Source organism: Colius striatus, chromosome 5 (assembly GCF_028858725.1).
Source record: "Colius striatus isolate bColStr4 chromosome 5, bColStr4.1.hap1, whole genome shotgun sequence".
In the NCBI taxonomy this organism is placed as follows: domain Eukaryota; kingdom Metazoa; phylum Chordata; class Aves; order Coliiformes; family Coliidae; genus Colius; species Colius striatus.
Genome location: NC_084763.1, coordinates 36,227,836 through 36,244,524, shown reverse-complemented (window position 1 = coordinate 36,244,524; position 16,689 = coordinate 36,227,836). Strand labels below are relative to the sequence as shown.

General features: G+C 40.5%; 1 protein-coding gene across 1 annotated transcript in view; it reads left to right on the top strand.

The window, feature by feature from the left end:
• The first annotated feature begins 2,006 nt into the window (after positions 1-2,006).
• ZNF804B (zinc finger protein 804B) overlaps positions 2,007-16,689 on the top strand; it is a 208,712-nt gene continuing 194,029 nt past the window's right edge. Inside the window, exon 1 of the mRNA XM_061996613.1 lies at positions 2,007-2,176. Coding sequence (XP_061852597.1) covers positions 2,034-2,176 — 143 coding nt within the window. The 5' untranslated portion in view covers positions 2,007-2,033. The remainder of the gene's footprint in view (positions 2,177-16,689) is intronic.

Below are 16,689 nucleotides of genomic sequence, written 5' to 3'. Positions count from 1 at the left end.
CAAAACCTGATCTGTACTGATCCACAGCACCCTTTGGAAAGGAGTCTCAAAGCTCAAACACACATTACACAAAGAGCCAAATGTTTTTATTTATTTCACAGCCAAGTTTTACCCCCACCTCAGAGGGATTTTAATTGCAAAAAACTGTATTACGGTTTACATAAGGATGTTCATAACATGTTACTTACAGCTTTGGCTATTCCAAGTTCAGATGAACTTTATTTTCTTTAAAACATCTAGTTCTTAAATAATAATAGACTTGACATTTGTATATGTATATATACACACATATAATAAATTTTTACATTAGATGTGAACTACTGTATAATAAGACTGTACAATACTATTTTACATTTACAGTCAAAAAAATAACATTTGTCATGGCCTTTTTATCCTACACAGCTTGGTGGCTTGTGTGAGATTTTCTTTATGTTAGATTCATAGAAAGATAGCTCTTGACAGGCTAAAATTAGGATGACTGTCACTTATCAGTTTCATTCACTAAATATGTGAAAACATAGGCTTTTAGAGGATTAAATGAAAAATCTAAGATCATTCTTATCCTCTCTGAAGAAATTAATGATCTGCAGGTGACTCCTAAGAATGTGTGATTTATTGATTTACTTATAGACTTACTAAGTAGCAGAGCAGAGACAATACTTGTGACCTGTGCTGAGTGTGCACAGGCAGGTCCGAGGCACATCGTGCTTGTCTCCTGCAGAAGGGGGAAAGAACAACCTGTTTAGGCTATGTAGTGGTGGAAGAATTTAATATCTGAGATTACTGTTTACCTGAATAAACAGTATAGATCGTAAGTGCCACTACACATGTAAATTTCAGGTTTCAGGCGCGCTAGGGGCGTGGGAGGCGGCGGGGAAGAACACAACACACACGATGGTGACAAACCGCGTAGGTTCGCTAAGCTTGGTTGGCTGCGCGCAGCCCTCACCTCCGTCCTGGGCGAATTTGCGCTTCCGGCCAGCAACACGAACCGCAGCAGCAACGTTTCCCGCTAGCCTGGCACGGCGGTTTTGGCTGCGGGAGACCGGTGCTCTCTCACATCCTCAGCGAGGCCGTGGGAGGGTGTTCCCCGCCCCGCTCTGCACCCCTGAAGGCGGAGAACGGCTGCAGCTCTCGCTGTGGACAACCTGCGGGACGGCGGAGGGAAGGGGGAAGAGAGGACAGGGGATGTGGGGGAGAGGAGTGAGCGCAGCCAGAGGCAGGTGGAGAAGGGGCGCTGCTTCTCCGAAGGTGGGAAAGTTGGGCGAAGAGGAGCGGATCTCGCCGCCTTCCCCCCTTCCCCGTCCTACTCCGCCCGGCGTTGCGGGCCGCGACCAGGGAGGCGAGGGACGACGTCCTCACCCCCGCCGTCACCTCCCCGTCCGGCTGCCGCCCTCGCTCCGGCCCTACCCTTCTCCGCCTCCCTCGCACCACGCACCGCCTCCCCCCACCCGCGCCGGCGGAGGTGAGGCGAGTCGCGGCGCTGACTGCGGCGGCAGGACGGGAGGACCGAGGCGGGAAAGGCTCTTCGCGGCAGCCCGGCTGCATCTACCACCTGGGGAGGCGGAGGAAAGAGCCATGGGCATCAGCTGCTGCTCGAGCCGCCGCGGAGAAACTCCCCTCCGGATGTCAGCTGCCGGTGGCCTGGTCTGAGAAGAAGGAGGAGGAGGAGAAGGAGGAGGAGGGAGGGAGGGAGGGAGAGAGGGAGAGGGAGGGAGAGAGAGAGAGAGAGAGAGAGAAGGTACTGTAGTCGCGGCAGACTGTGCAAGTTGCGCTTTGCCCTTTTTCTTGCCGGGCCCGTCCCTACCCGCGGAGCAGCATGCGGACTGGCCTCCGCGCTCCCTCTTCAGATGCTCTCTGGCTGCCGCTGCTGCTGCCGCCTTCAGAGCATCCTGCTACTGGAAGCGCTATCCCGGGCGCTGGATGAGACGGGAGGGGGGAGATCGCTGCTGCGGGCATCTGCTCTGGCGGGGATAGCACCACCGCCGAGAAGGAGCCGGCCTGCCTTCCCCCACGCCGCCCGCTAGGTCCGCATGGCGTGCTACCTGGTCATCAGCTCCCGGCACCTCAGCAACGGACACTACCGCGGCATCAAAGGCGTCTTCAGGGGACCACTCTGCAAGAAGGGCGCTCGCTCGCCGGTAACTGCCACTTCCTCGCTCCCTCCCTCCCTCACATGCCTTCCGCACGGTAGGGCGAACGGATGCGCGCGGGCAGTAGGTACCCACGGGGCCATGGACACCACGCAGCAGGGCGGGCGGCGTGGCGCGACTCGCGGGGGAGGAGGGGCGGTGCTGGCCCGCGGGCGTACGATGCGTGGGCGCGGGCCCGCCGGTGGGCGCTGCCTCGTCGGGCGGCTCCGAAAAGTTTCTCCACTGTCGGCCGCCTGCGTGGGCCCGGGGCTGGGGAGGTGGCGCCGGGAAGATTTGAAGGAAAGTTGTAGGCCGCTGGAGGGGAAGAAGCGCTGTCGGCATCGGCTCCAGGTGTTGCGATTAGTGCCTTGTCCAGAGTTTTGACGCTGCGGAGGAGAGAGCGATCGGCCTTCTGTTGTCTGTCCTGGGCAGAGAGCGATCGGCCTTCTGTTGTCGACTGCAAAAAAAAAAAAAAAGGAACTCGCGCTTTTGGCTGCGGCGTGTTGTGAACTATCTGTCGAGATAGAGCTCTAAGCGGAACACATATGGACTTTCGGGAGTTCCTGTGCAGTTCAAAGACCCGTCGAACTACCGTAGCGTCTCCGTGAGTCGCTAAAAGCATTTCTTAGGGGCGAGCGGGTGTCGGGCTGTTGGAGGGCCGGGGCGCTCCCAGGAGCCGCCGAAACGCTGTCGCCTCTCCTCCGCCTGGCCAGGGTGGTTGTGGTAGCGTAAACGCATCCGTAACCGTGACTAAACTTTGTCCATGTGCCAGACCTCAGTTGTGAAATCCGGAGGGGTATGGATCTGCAATCTCCCGCACTGCATTTGCGGATGTACCAGGGGCGCCTTGTTTCAGTCATTCTCCCCCGCTCATCCATGCCCCCGTCACGGGTGGCACTCGCTCTGCCTTCGGGGTTGTGCACGATAACACATCAGCACCTGAAATGCCTTTTAGAAACTGCTTCTGATGACAGAGTCTTTGCTTTCTCTTTCTTGATTTTCGATGATGGAAAGTGACAAAGGTTTCATTATACTTCCAAAATCTCTTCTGTGTCATATGCCGGTACTCTGATACAGAACCTGCAGGTTCTTCCATTGTAGTGCTGTACGCTCTGTGTGCAATACAACACAACTGCGCCATAGGTATGGTCAATCAGACTTCGGATGAGCTGTGTTTGTGTTCTCTTGGTCCCCACCTTTGTGTGTGGAAGTTCCCAAAACGCAGAAGATGTTAAGATGTTAAATGAGATCTCTGTGCAAAATAACAGAGAAAGAGGAAAAGAACTCAAGTCTCTTAAAGTAGGAAGAAGCTTCATTTTAAGTACTGATTATTTAGTAGAACTTTAACAACTAATGTTCAAGTTTAGGAGTATCAAAAGTATCAGAAGATAATATCTTCCCACTAGTGTTATATTCTAAATCTTTCACTTTCCAACTTCCCATTTCTTTCTAGCAACTTAGTGAGTATACACATGGCTTCTCTCAGTCTGAATACTTAATGTAATTGTCTGAGTCCCTTAACAAATAGTCTTTTTAAAAAATGTAGTTCTGCTACCATTTGGGAGTAATTTTTGTTTAAATGCTTACAGGTATATTCTCTTTCTGTTTGTTTTTCAGAAAGGTTTTCCTTTAAATTGAAGCATCGTAGCCAATTATCTGAGGTGTTCTGGGAAAGAGAAAAAATAACAAAGTTAAAAATAACCTCAAATCTCTTCCACTACATAGAAATAATCATTCATGAGAGCTTTTCAGAATCTGACACAAGTAGCAGGAACACTTTGTATTGCTTTTCACGAAGTTAGAACCTCAGATTTCTGAGAGTTACAGCACCAGGATTTTGGATGTTTTACATGGGATCATTTCTATAGAAAGGACTGAATTTTATCAATACTTTACTTTCATTCTGAATTCTTGATGGAAAACTTTCACTCCTCCACATATATTTTTTCCCTTTATTACCTTATTCCTGTTTTAGTGGCCAGTCTTTGAAGCTATTCAGGGTTTTGAGGTGAGACACAAAGTGGTGGCTAACTTGTGGGAATAAAGTTTTATTAATGATGGGTAATTGTAGCTATAGAACTCTTTTGTGTGTTCGACTTTTGTAATTTACGTCTGTTTTATATATGCTATTTCCATATTTTTCATATGGGAGTCCAGATTTTAGGAGAAAAATGAAGGATGTTTAGCTGGGAAAGTAGATAATAGTTTGCTGTTAAATACTGAAAGCAGTGATTCTCTAGAGTAATCTGCATGTGCCTACAAACTTATAATTCTCCAGACCATATCCATCTTGCTCATTGGTGTGTATGAGGTTGGGAACAGTAAACAGCAAACAACATCTGGATACATTTTTGCCTTATGGATACGGGAGTCATCCATATTGACATTTACCATTGTGTGAGGCAGTAGAATTGGTTTAAGCATGAAAAAAAAACCCTACAATGCAAACAAACCCTTCAACTATTAGTATTTTTAGTAAGCTATGAGTTAAACTTGGGACTGCTTCTTAAGAAGGAAGTCTTAAGCAAGTGGCCTTTATTTGTATTCCCTGTGCTGTGCTTATACTTTTATTTAATACTTTCTGATTACAACTTTCAAAGATACAGGTTATGTCTTGCAGTAATTTTTAAAATGCTGAACTTGGAAGCAACCTTGAAGATTTGATTGTATAATTTGTACCATTAAACAACCTCACATTTGTACACTATGAACTACCTTATGCATGAGTTTACATAGTCTTTAATGGATAATATGTGCCTTTCTGTATTTAAAGCATTCTGTATTTACAGACCATGAAATGTCAGTAGACTTTAGGCAGTGCTTTAAGCAATAAGAACAGTAGTGAATATTTTAAATACTTTCATCAAATTTCATGGCTATATGAACAAGAATTTTTCAGTCTGGATGTTTCCATAGTATTTATTTGGCATACTTTGCCAGAAACAATTCTGGTCCTTCTTCTTGGTATATAAAGAGATTTTTAGCTGTAATAGTACTAAGGAGATCAAGGTGTGGAGAGCTACAAAGGTAATGCACTTCATTTGTACATGTGAATATGTGATGACATTGTCATAAAATATTTTAAAACTTTTATCTTTTGGTTCATTCACTTTCACACTTTGGAAAACGGACTAGCTGTGAATGCACTGAAGATGAGATCTGAAGTTAGTGGTAATGAATTTAGAAAGAGTTGGATTAGAAGCAGTTGCCAGTGAACTACGTATCAATGAAGTTGAGATAGACTTGCACAAGGAAGGTAACACTGAGTTTAGAGCTTGGGGCCAGCATTGCTGAGGACAGTGGACAGTAAGCCAAATGAAGAAACAGCTTATTTTTGAAAACTGATCCTGTGCTTTAAGCCTTTTTATTATATCTGGAAGGTTATGTTCATGAATAAAATGCATTATGATACACAGATACTTCAGACAGATGAAGTCCTGAACAGATTACAATGACCACTGTACTGGTTGTAGTTTTTGCAGTCATGATAAATATGCTGTTAATAGTCACCTGTAGGCAAAACCTGCTCACAGGTTTGTTGCCACCTAACAGCCCTAGCAAAGTTGGCACTGAAAATGACTCCACCATAAAACTTTCAAGGAAAATTTTCCAGGATGCACCAGAAAATGGTACTGGGAATTCAGCAGATGGCCCCCTTGCTTCTGAATAATTTCTGAGCCAAGGATGTTATTAGGTTGCAGTGTTCTACTTGTGGCTTTTTAAGGTGAGATAAAAACAAAGTCTTGTTTAAAGATCCCTTTGTATTTTGAAGGAAATAGAAGGCTCCCAGAATACCCAGTGCCTCAGCCAATTTCTGATTTGGCTAATTATTTTCTTCTGTTGTTCCCTGTGGCTTCATCTGAATACAGTATTTTTTCTACTTCTCTAAGCTATTTTCTAGTAAGGCTGTCAAGCAGCTGCTCTGTTGCACTTAGCACTTGCCTAATTTCTGTGGGGGAAATGCTGCTCTGTTACACAGGGAAAAAGCACAACTTTCACCCCTGTCCAGAGGCTCCAGTAGTTCTAAATAAGTACCTTGTAGGTCCTTAGAAATAATGACTATTTATTTGATACTGAGCCACAAGCATGCTGTTCCAGCACTAAAGCAAGTGTAACCAGGACTGAGTAGTACCTTGTTACTCTCTGTAGTGGCTAACAACATCATGCACTTGGCAACTTCTTAGAAAATTTAAGCATGTTTGAGGACCGAGGGACTACAATTAGAGAACAGGAGGGCCATAGTACAAGCAGCTCTTTCCATCTGCCTGAGCCTAATGGAGAAATGGCGGCACAACTGAGTCTGTCACAAAGTGCCAATTTTATGTTTGCCACCAGTGTGGAGGAATGTGTGCCAAGCACAGTTGTGAGAAAGTAATTTAAAAGCTAGACATGGTGAATGTGTGTCATGTGAAATGTGGTCTAGGTGGCAACAGGTTAAAAGGAGATCACAGAGTCACAGAATCTTAAGGGTTGGAAGGGACTTCGAAAGATCATCTAGTCCAGATATCTGAGTGATTAGCTGGAAGACCAAATAACTCAAGGGTTTCTGATTGTGAGCAAGTCACCCTTCAGTACAGTGGCTGCATACTCAGCAGCACTGAAAGCAAAAAGCAAGGATATGTTCTAGACGTTACTGGAGAAAACTCTTGGGAAGTAATAATTTAAATTAAGAGATACACTATAAAGCGATGAATAATGAACTAGGAGCTCAAGTAAATGATATTGTTTTGGTAGTTTCTATGAAAGAAAAGGAGAGGGAAAAGCTAACTCTACTAACAAAGTAATGGAGAAAGAAAAAGAAGGAGGAATAGGAAAGAGAGTGGAAAGTGGTACTCTTCAGTGCTAAAAGTCGCTGGCAGCTGCCTCCATCAGAAGTGGCTGCCTGCCAGAGGGGATCCCATGAGCTCTGCTGAAAACTTTGAGCTGGTTTAGCAAGGTACCTCCCTTTCACAAATGAAGGCAGGCACTCCTGCTGAGCTATTTCTAATCTCATTCTGGGCACTTTGTTACTCAGAGTGGGCTGAGTTTCCTACCAACCCTAATGCCTCCACCGTGTTGAAGAATATGAACATTTATGCAGCCCACACTCAACTTCATGATGACCTATTTCCTGATTTTGTGGATCCTGTTCCTCTGCTTTCTGGGAATTTCTGCAACATGTGAGATATGGATAGAACTTTCAGAAAAATGTGAATGTGTTTTTAGCCACATGTAGCATTGCTGCTTATGCCTTGTATTAAACACAGTTTTGTGTAATGCATCGCTTCTGAGCATATTTTGTTTCTCATTCAGTCAGTGGGTAGCACTTTGTATATAGAATTGCAATTAAACTTAATCATCTTAAAAAAAAATTTGCTGGGGCCATTTCCTTCACTCACAATTAGCAATAATGTTAAACAGGTGCTTTACGTTTGACAATGTCTTTCCAGCATTCTAATATTTTTATTGGTCCCTCAATAGAGTTCTTAAAACCAGACAGAATTCTCTCTTATTTTGCGTGTAGCAATGCTTGTTTGTCCCTTACTTCCAGAGTAATTTCTGTTTGATCCATTTGCATTCTTACTTTCAGTTCATACGCATTTTACCCAGAGTGTAGCAGTTTAGAGACTTTATGATTCTGCATTGTATGCAAGTTTGAAAATGGATGTTGAAACCTCGTGTTTGTGACAGGTGATCCTTCAGGTAGTGGGTTGAGCTGTTGATCAGGCTCTAAGCACTGAAAGCTATTCCTCCCCTTGTTCCTGTCCTGCTTTCTGGACTCCTGCCCACACATGCTATCCATGGTAAGTGCTGCCCAGCCTGCACTGGGGATGATGATCCAGTTCCTTCCTCTGGATAAATTAACATTTTGTTTTGAACTACTTAATGAGTAAATAAAGTAACTTTGTTTATGAAAATACTTTCATTTGAGTTTGTATTCCTTGCTTAAAAACTGTGGTCCATAGTTTCTCATGAACTGAATCTACATATTCTCTGACAATAAGGATTTGCAAGAGCTCCCTTCAAAAAGCTGCTAAATGGAGAAAGAAAATAAAACATAAAATAAAAAAAAGGTCTTTAAAAAGACTGGCTAGAGTGTAGGAATTTTTCTTTCTTTTGAGTACAGGACTGGGGGCTTTTTTTTGTTTTGTTTGGCATTTAACACCTTTGTTTAGTCTTTGTATTATACCTCAACTGATTACTTTAGAAGGCTTACCTACAAATGTCACTTTTTTTTCTCACTTGTATTAGAAAATCTGTGGGATGCACTAAGAACAGTGTGTGAAAATATTGCCTTGGGGAAAATGTTGACTTTTCTGTGGGAAAAAAAAATAGAAATATGATTTTTTTTATCTGCCTGCTGTAACAGTGTTATTTTAGAATACCACTGTAGCACACTGCGAGAGATCTAGTTTTATGTGTCTATCCACTTATATAAGCTTGGCTTCTTATATGGACATATCTTCCATGATGCCCTCAAGGTCTTCACTTGTGAAGACAGTACATCACATTTGTTACCACCCACAGCAGAAGCTATAATATATCTTTTAGATCCTACTGTGGAAGAAGCAAGTACCGTTTTTCCCACCTACAACAGTAAAAAAAAAAAAAATCATGGATCCAAGATCATTTATTGAAAAGGTCAGTTTGAGTTGATTGCAGGATCAAGTCAATATCAAAGAGAAGTTACTGAGGCATACCTGGGCCTACAGGAACAAGAATTCCCAGTCTAACGTGGAGGACTATTAAAATCCGTTTTGTCCTTCCAAGGAATTAAGTAGTTTTCACTGTGTGAAACCAGTCATTTTGCAAACATGTGCATGCAGGAGCCCACACATGCAAACATTTTTGAATAGGGATAAGAAGATCCTTTAAAGGAGCTGTGTAGCATTCACAACAAAAGTTATAAACACTTTTTTCAAGATTCAACCAGTTTTGCTGTTAGCCTTTGAACTTTCAAAACTTGATTTATGATGATAATCTGCATAAGTGATACCAGCTACTGTAATATTAGAGCTAGATACCAAGACTTGAATCCCGCATTTTTATATTTTATATTGTCACACTGCTGGTCTTGTTCAATCAACTACTGCACGAGTAGCAAGATTTGTCATGGGGTATGTACACATGCCTGAAAATGCTGTTTAATGCTCAGATCGTATTGTTCTGTACCCAGTTGTAAGACACTTTAATGACAGCATTTTGGTTTTGTGTTTTGTGGTGTTTTTGTTTCGTTTTTGTGGGGGTTTTTTTTATACTAAAATAAATTTATGTGCATACTAGATAAGTTGTAAACATCAAAATTTTGTCCCAGTTTCATAGCTATGCATGATGATAATTGGCAAGCTGGTTCAAGTAAAGAAAGAGAACTATTGCTGGGAGATTGCATGAAGCTCTGAAACAATTCATACATTAATCAACTCTAGTTGTTATCAATTTTTCAATTGATATTTTCCCGGGAACACATTCTAAAACAGATTTAGTGCATTTGTGTCAATAGAAATAGTCTGTGTTCTGCTCAGAGTGAATTGGAGAGATATATTTGATGTTGAGAAAATTCTCAGTTGTAATAGTTTGAAAATTTGCAGTTTGCACTTCCAACTTGGATTGTATCATGTTAGGAAGGCTTGTGAAACTAGATTGGAAAGCATAAGGATAGAACTTCCTAAAATACACTCTTTAATAGCAAAATATTTGTTACATGGGATTTTGGGGTAAAAATCAGATGGTCTGCTACAAATTCAAACTCTTACAGCTCTTAATGTGGGCTATGTATTTTTTAATTTCAAAGAAACATTTTCATATTCAGCTTTTTATTTTTTTGGTTTCATGTGGGTTTCAGAAGTGATGAGTACAAATTATTTGTCCATAGTAATATTTTCTATGCTAATAATTCCATCTTCAGTTAAAGTATCACTTCCTGTGATATGTGACAAGTTCTGAATACTGAATGTTTTCTATGGGGGAGTGGTTAAAATGGAGCAAAAGGTGCATTGTGCTGGAAGCTATTATGGTGTAGAGACAGTAGCTGGAATGGCCACAACCCACATGACCATTGGTCTTTGCCAACCAGCAGCTGGGAGGCAGATCCACCATACCGACACAGGGAGTTTCTGCCTGATCTGATTAGCATCAGATCAAAAATTGTTACATAGCCACTGAGAACTTGTTTAGAAAACAGATTTAAAAGTGCAGTAATGTAGATACCCATATAGCAAAATACAAAAGCTCACAATGTGATGTGTATGCAACTAGTTGATGTGTACCAACTAATAAATACACATCCCATAAATGTCACTGAATAAATATATAGCTTCTCCTAGCTATCTGAATGCTTAATTGCAGTCCTTACAAAGCCATACTGCTGCTCTTCCTTGATAGAAGTTTAAGGTTATTATGTTGTACTCATCCACATGAAGGGACACTAACATTTCCTTTCTTCAAAATGTCAGTATACGCTTATTTCACTTAAAAGAAAAGATAGCAAAACCTATGTGAAAAACTTCAGTGAGCCAAATGAAGGTGATTATTTTGGAACTATAAACAAAGCTTTCAGATTTTCATTGGAATGATAATATATATGACTAATATATCCTTGGCTATTCAATGTGGCAAAGACTGTAAGGAAGGCTGAGCAATGTTGGAGACGGTGATTCTTTCACAAAAGAAACTGCATTTTAAAAAACTTCTGTTTCTGGGAGTGAGTGATAAATTTTTTGGTGATTACTGATGCCACAAAGGAGCAAGTCAGGACTCAATAGTCAATATGACTATTAAGCAGGTATTCTTTATTGCAGCACTGGGTGTATGGGGGATTTCTCCACCAATCATGCTCACCCCAGCTTCTAGATTTTCAGCTTATATTTACAACAAACATATGTATTCATTACATTTACAAGAAAAGGTTGGGTTATTCTATTTTTTTATAAGAACTCATTATCATTTATTCCACCCATTGTCCCACCTTGGCCTGCCCAAGTTATACCTCCTTCATGCCACCTTAGATGGTTGTCAGGATGGGGGTGGGGGGACGTTGAGAATGAATATCGCTATCTTCTTCACCTTGTCCTTTTCACCTCTTGCTGTTGGACTACTTTCCAACCCACGAGTCCAGAGTCAGCCAGTTACAGTTCCCCTGTGATCCTTCGTTTTCCTCATCTTCACTCTGATTGGTCCTTAGTTACTTAATATAGTAATTTTTAGTAACGAAGTCTGCAAGCTTTTAGCAAGGTCTGCAAGCTTGGCAATTCAACAAGGCCTGACTAAATGGGTTTTAACAACAACTTCTACTTATCTTAATTTTTTTATTAATAATCTTACGCAAATAATCTTATTTACATTATTGATATTCTTTATTAATATTCTTTATTATAGGTTATTGATTTCTTCAGATTAGTTGTGTCTGTTAAACTTATTTGCCTACTTTATAAATCTATTAATTAATACTAATCAATAGAAAAGTCACAGATACATGCTCTTTGATGCAGATATTGTATTTGTATCCTATAAAAAATAACTGAAATGGGTGTTGAATATGTAATCTCGCTGTTTTAGTATTTTTTTCATTTCTTCTGCTGAAGAATTGTTTATCCCCATAGTGTATTCTATACCATGTGGAATAGGAGGGATTTTTATTAGATATATACTGTACAGTATGTGTGTTTTATTGCTTAGCATTAAAATAAGCATAGTTTAGAAGCTAAACTTAAAAAATATAGATGTAACATTTTTGGTTATTTATCTCAGAAGTTAACTCTCCCCTCAACATGAAGAAAAGCTAGTCTCTACATTTATTCCCTAGAGAACATCTCTTATTTGAAAATGGTAACATTTGATGGATAAAGAAATGCCTTTCATTTTAGTTAGGTTAATAAATCTGTTCAGCACAGGTTTAGAGTTCTCTTCTTATTAGTGAGGAACAAGTTTTCATTCTGTGAAGTTTTTTTTTAAAAAAAGAGTATTGAAAACAAATATAAAGCAGATGTGATGGCTGAAATAGAGGGTTATGTTCATATGCCATGTTATGACTTCTAATGAGGAAAGGAAAATAGAGCAAATTAATTTTTCTTGGTTGTTTCTGGTTTTTTGTCTTTTGATTTTTTTGGGGATTGAACTAGATGATCTTTCGAGGTCCCTTCCAACCTTTAAGATTCTGTGATTCTGTGATTCTTCACCTTAAAGAATTGTTGACTTTGTAGGTGACTGAATTGATATCTGCAGATTGTAGGATTAGCCTTCAAATATTTATATTGATTTCTGTACACACCAATTTTCATCAGTAGAGATCATTGTAAACAGCAAATTTATAAATTTATATCTGTAAACTTAAGTAATAAGGACCTTTAATGCCTTTCCCCTCAACTCAAATATGGTTACTCATGCCAAACTTTTGCCAAAATATGTCTTTTGTAGTAATATTGTCTTCCTGATGCTCTGACTAGTACTATCTGAAGAATAAAAGTATGATTTAAAGAGTACTTGAAATATATACTTTAATGAACTATTTTAGCAACTGTGATTTATCACTGCACCAAGCAATACTGTAACCTTGGATAAATAAACCTAAAAAAACCTCAAACTCACCAGCACCCCAGACCACTTCAAACCATGCCCGCCAAACATAGCAAAATAATCAGATTTGGTTGATGAGATCACCATGACTCTGATGCATCACTGGCAGCCTTTCTTCCTATGTCTGTTCCAATAAAGTTCAGATCTTGACCTTCCACTTGCCTGGAAGCTGTTACAGAAATCCTAACTGGGTCCCTGATTGCCTGCTAAGAGTAGTAACAGATTAAGTAATTGTAGCACCTTACATTGAAGAGTTTTAAACACATAAAGTGTTCTGAGCTGTCTCTTTACAATAAAAGGTGTGGCTGCATATGTTATAAAAGAAACTGTTCTTATTCTGTCATTGGCTGGACACATTCCTGTGTGACCTATCTAGATGGACCTGCTTTAGCAAGAGGATTGGGCTAGATGATCTTTAATGGTCCCTTCTAACCCCTGCCATTCTATGATTTAGCTACATTTATACTTACAACCTCTGGCTCATAACGATGGCAGATGTAGGCATTAGGCAGCCATAAAACATTGATGTTTTTGATTACAGCATACTATGGGACAAATTGTAAGGTTCAAATCTCTTACAGAGTTAAAAGGCATTTGTGGTATCTGAAGAAACATAGAAGTGTCAATTTATTGCTTGATGGTACTAATATATTTTTATAAGATCTGCATGTTAAGAACAAGCCATCAAATACAGTGATTTAGTGCTGTAATTGTACACTGTACTTCACAGTGAGTAAAATGAACAATAAAAATGTGAATCCCTACCTCTGCTCTAAAGGACAGTGAGCAGACATGTAGGCATTACAGCTGCCGAGTGTGGAGAGAACTTGGTTTTCAGAAGGGCCTGGAAAGAGGAAAGGAACGGGGATAGTAAATGTGAATGGTAAGGTTAATTGCAAAGTAAATAAGTTTGCTACAGAGCTGCTGGGGCTCAGATCCTCAAAGACTGTGTATATGTTAGTAAACAACACTGGGAAGTGTGCTGGGACCTTAATCAGCTAAACTATGAAATAGTATTGTTTCTTCTGCGCTTGTACTGCCTGCCAAGTAGCACTATCCAAAACACTTTTTTGGAGCCAGTTTGGAAACTAGGATAGAGCAGGAACCATTACTACCATGTGGTTTCCATTCCAAGAGTTTAACAGCGCTGACATAGCTTGCCAGGTAATGACAGGTAAAAGACTCTCTTCTTTTTTTATCAGGCTTTGAAGTCCCTCCCCTCTATGGAACTCCAAACCACGTACTGGGAACATTGTCCATCCACTGTTGTTCCTCAGACGATAACTGGGCATTGAGAGAATGGTGCGTGCCGTAAGTCAAAATTGTTCCTGGGGAGGATTGTAAAAAGCTGATGTTGATAGTTGTGTACTAGTGCTTGAGCCCATGTGCTGGCTTTGTTTAGTTAGTAGAATGTTAGCCTGGACTCCAACTCCATTAAGGGTATGCAGAAGATAGGACTATATCTTGGAGTTTACTGGAACACCTGAAGGTTGAAGGGTAGTGGCTGGGTCTCCTGGCAGTGAAATGGGGTGGATCACATGGAGATTCTGGATTTCCTCAGAAATACCCTTACAAATCTGTCTTATGCTCCTGATAGGAGTCAGGAGTCTCAATAAATATGAGATGCATGTGCTGGTTGAATGAGGGAAAGCTCAGCTTCACCACTCAGGCAACAAACTTCAAAAGTAGAGAGCACATGGGAGGATATTGGTAAATTATAATGAGCTTCTTGGTGTGCTTTCTGTAGTTGCTTCAAGCACCCTTAAAATTCACAGGGAGCAGAAGTGCCCATTTCCATTCAGGAAAGTATTTTAGCTTGTGTAAGTCAATGTATTTAATTGACTGCAATTTCACAAAGGCTGATTTATGCCAGCATAGATTTGGCCCTCAGATTTTATTTTATTTAGTAAGTTATTTGACAAAAGTTAGTAAATACTAATTCCTAGGACCTATGGGATTGAGGCAACATTGTGATTCAGTCACAGAATTTCAATTAGAAGGGGAATGCAACTATGCTCTGAAAATGAAAACTTGTGTATTTTTGCTGGATTCTGTACAGTGATTGTCTTTTCTGTACTGCTAAAACACAAACAATGCTCGTTAATTACAAGCCATGCTGCTACAGCATATATATTCATACAGTAAGTACCACACCTTTCTTGTTATGGACCACCCCTTGGATTTGCACACTTCTCTGAGAAAATACAGTTTGACTGAGGACTTGCTTCCACTTGCTTCCCTGATAGCAGATAGATGTAAGAAGGATAATTCTGCATTTATTCACTGTGGGATGGTGTTATACTATATATATTAGATGCTCATCATGGTAACATCAGCACCACTTGCTTTCACAATACAGATTTCTGGTTGGAATAAGTTTGATCTAAGCAAAAGATACATATAACACAATTTTTATCTTTCCAGCAGAGAAAAAAATGCCACAGAAGTCAGTCACAACTTTTTCTGTATTAAAAGTGCAGAGTAGTGTGTTTTTGAAATGCAAATTAGTGATCAGATGTCATATCAAAATATTAATATTAATCACTAATCTAGGATTATAATAATATCTGAATATTATTAGCTAATGTCTTGTTCTCTGCTGTTTTAAGTTTTTGTGCATAAGTGTATGCATGACTAGGCCAGTTAATATAGTCATCTGTCTCCTATGGAGAAGTATAATTTCAGGTTTCTTTTGGAATCTAATTCATGATATTTTATTAACAATATAAGATGGATTTTCTGACTGGCTTACCTGCCCTGTTAGGGATTTCTGTTTTTCTTTTCCTGTTAGATTACAGTGTTGCCACACTTGTAATTTCCTCTAACATAATAGACACCAGAATCTTGCCAAAAGTCTCTCAGGATGCTCAAGGAGGAATCCTGCTCTTTAATGACTTCAGTGGGACCCTGCCTTTGGATGAAATAAGAAGGCTGGCCTTTATTGCCACACAAGCTCTTCTACCTTCATAGGAGCAGAAAGAATCACTCTGCAGTGTCAGTTCTGCAGATGGGGATGCTGTGGGAATCTGGGTGACTGAAGGTCACTGAGTGTTGGGAAACTTTTGAGCTATGCTGGAGAAGAGGGATTCACCTCTGAGTAGTCTTATTTCTTCATGTTGTTGATGCCACCACTAGACAAGTGAGAGATGGAGATAACTTGCTTTATGATCTGGAACTAGTAAATATTTCCTTTGTGATAGTAAGTGATGACCTGATGAGTCTGGAAAATAAGTACTAGCGAATTAAGTCTGGAAAAAATAATGTCTGTGGGAACAACAGAGGTCTTGTGAGATTGCTCCAGTTTTTCTGAAGTGGATATATATATTATGATAACTCTCTGCTGACCCTCCACTAAATATGGCCAGTACCAGTGCTATGCTACATGCACTGTGGTACCTACCAGTAACCACTTTCTGGCTCTGTCCGAAAGTTCAGTAGAAGACTTGCATGAGAAAGTGAAAGATGGAGCTACGAAGGGCTTGTTTGTTCATTCCAGCTTTCTGATATGCACTTGGAGTTTTTCATGGTTCAGCAGACTGGGAGTGACATGGAGAACTGCTTCATTAAGACAAAAGTGCCAGAAAAAAAAGGGAAGCTACATATGGGAAAATACAAGGTTTTTTCCATTGTTTTTGTTTTCATACTGATAGCATGCTAGAGAAAAGGTAGTCATCCATGGCCAAAAGTCTGCAACATGACAGTAGATCTAAAATAATTGACACAAAGAAGTAAAACCATGGGAAAATGGAATTTTGTCAATTGTGTGTGAGAATATATTTTTTTCTCTGTAGCTGGTTAATAAACTAGTCTGCAACTGCAGCTGGAAATGGACTCAGTTTACTCACTGTGATACTTAGCCTGTCAGCACGAGCTTAATCTCACTTAAAAAACAATTAAAACACAGATATAGAATACATAGGATTTTAGTTAATTTATGTGTAATTAGTCTGAATGTATATATGGGTTATAGGCGATGTAATGGAAGAAGGTTAGTTTTAGTGCTCAG